Raw genomic sequence first — 2,215 nt, 5'->3', positions numbered from 1 at the left:
TGAAATTAAAGTCAGAATTCTGAGATTAAAGTCAGAATTCTGAGATTAAAGTCAGAATTCTGAGATTAAAGTCAGAATTCTGAAATTAAAGTCAGAATTCTGAAATTAAAGTCAGAATTCTGAGATTAAAGTCAGAATTCTGAGATTAAAGTCAGAATTCTGACTTTTTTCTTATACTAAATTGAAATAAAATTAAAAAATCAGTTAACTTTTTTTTTTCTCTTCCGTAGGATTTGGGTCAACCAGGTTTCAATCTTTTGGCTTTTTCTCCATAGATTCCCAGTTAGAGGCTTCTCTCTGGACCTTCTGAAGAGTTTGTAGTTGTAGAGATCCTGTTGGTAACCCCGACTCTCAATCTGCCATGTGTATTTTTTTTTTGTTTATTTAGGGAGAGACTCCAATGGACACCCTGCGCCACTGGCAGCGGACTTACAGGAGAGAGCTGGACGAGGAGACGAGGCAAGAATGTCTCTTGACAGAGAGGCTGCTGAAGAAGTCAGCTGCAGGAGGATGTGAGCGTTTAGCTTAGCTGGAAAATGTTGCTTTTAACACTTCCCTGCCAGGACCTTTAGTTTCTGTTTTCTCCTGCCAACCACAGTTCCTGCTGCCCCCGCTGCAGCCAAGCCCTTTGAGGCCCTGCAGGACAGCCAGCTGTTCGACGCTGAGAACTCTGAGCCTCTGACGCCCGCTGGAGGGGCCTCCTCCTCTAACCCGGACCGACCCAGAAACGGCGACACGTCTGAGGGGAGACGCGCAGCAGGCAGTCCCAGACGGCGGTCGTCGCAGCGCCACAAAGTCCGAGGGACAGAGGGCTCTGTTTTATACGGGGTAATGTTTGGGGAAAGCAAAGCAAAAACGGCAATTTTTAATTTTTTTTTTGTGATCTCTAGATGATAAGACCAGAGTATTTCTGTGTTGTTTAGATTACCAGCAGCAGCTCAGATGACAGCGACTCAGACGCTCCGGTCAGTCCTCTCCGCCCTGTCCGTCCCAAAAAGGCTTTCCCAGCAGCGCCGACTCAAAGGGACAATCCCCCAAACAAGGAGCCTCTGCGGCCCCCCAACTCCTCTGGGGAGGGTAACAGGGAGGCCCCGGCGACATGCGTCTTCCAACGAGACGATTACCATAGCACCATTCGCAGCTTGGGCAGCTCCAAAACTCTTCATCAGGGTCTTTCACAGCCTCAGTTCTCCAGCACGCCTGCTGTTTCATCCAGCAGCAGATCCGCTCTGGTTCCGGAGGACGAGTATCTGGCTGACGACTGGTTGGACGACGATCTGGGGGAGATGCAGCCAAAGAAAAAGAGGAGGCTTCAAACGGATCCTAACAGACCCAGAAGGGAAGAGGCGGCTTCATCTTCAGCCGCTAGAAATCAGAACCATCATTTGAACTCTGACGCATCCTGCAGCGGTAACGCTTCAGACTTGGTTTGGAGGTTTTATCGCCTTTTCCTTCCTCATGTCTCTTTCCTTATGCTCTATTCCTCCAGGCTCTGTGTTCAGCTCCTCCAGCCGGAGTCTCTCTCTGAAGAAGAACGGCTCACTTAAGCCTCGTCAGGCGAAGATGACTCAGATGCCAGGGATGGTGAGGTTAGGCTCCAGAGAGGTCGGCAGGTCAAGCAGTCCGTCCGTTACAGACGATGAAGACACGAGACCTGAGACTCCTCCACAGATCATCTACCAGGTGAGCTACAGACGGAGCATCTTTTGGAAACGGAAGCTCTTTGTCCTTTTAGGAATTTAACTGAATAAAGAGCAAAGCAGAGCAAGTTTTGGGACATTTACATTTTATAACAGTTCTTTTCAAGCTGAGTTATGATGCAGGCGGGTTTAGTTTATTGTAGAAAGGTCTTTCTGGATGCATTGAGTCCAACTCTGCAGAAATCCCTGAGGATGCAGGGAAACTCGCTTCTTAAAAGGGAGAAATCTGCAGCAGAACGAAATGCAAACTTTTTCTCAAGTAGACGGATGCATCAACCGACCAGTATTGGACATTACATGAATGGGCTCGCTGATTCATTAGTGCATTCAACATCCATGCCTTGAAATCTAAATGTATAAAAGTATATATATAATTCCTTCCTTAGTCTCTGAACCTCTTTTTATCACTTTTTTTTATATATACACTCACCGGCCACTTTATTAGGTACACCTGTCCAACTGCTCGTTAACACTTAATTTCTAAGCAGCCAATCACATGGCAGCAACTCAGTGCA

The 2,215-nt window shown here is 47.0% G+C and overlaps 1 protein-coding gene across 1 annotated transcript in view; it reads left to right on the top strand.

Moving 5' to 3' along the window:
- Positions 1-2,215, top strand: part of tonsl (tonsoku-like, DNA repair protein) — a 32,019-nt gene that overhangs the window by 16,592 nt on the left and 13,212 nt on the right. The window contains exons 16-19 of the mRNA XM_015385148.1: positions 389-512; positions 599-828; positions 924-1,410; positions 1,490-1,683. Of these exons, the coding sequence (XP_015240634.1) occupies positions 389-512; positions 599-828; positions 924-1,410; positions 1,490-1,683 (1,035 nt within the window). The remainder of the gene's footprint in view (positions 1-388; positions 513-598; positions 829-923; positions 1,411-1,489; positions 1,684-2,215) is intronic.

The sequence above is a fragment of the Cyprinodon variegatus genome, unplaced genomic scaffold, assembly GCF_000732505.1.
Source record: "Cyprinodon variegatus isolate N-32 unplaced genomic scaffold, C_variegatus-1.0 Scaffold332, whole genome shotgun sequence".
Lineage (NCBI taxonomy): Eukaryota > Metazoa > Chordata > Actinopteri > Cyprinodontiformes > Cyprinodontidae > Cyprinodon > Cyprinodon variegatus.
The sequence above is the reverse complement of the archived record's forward strand: the minus strand, read 5'-3'. Positions and strand labels throughout refer to the sequence as shown.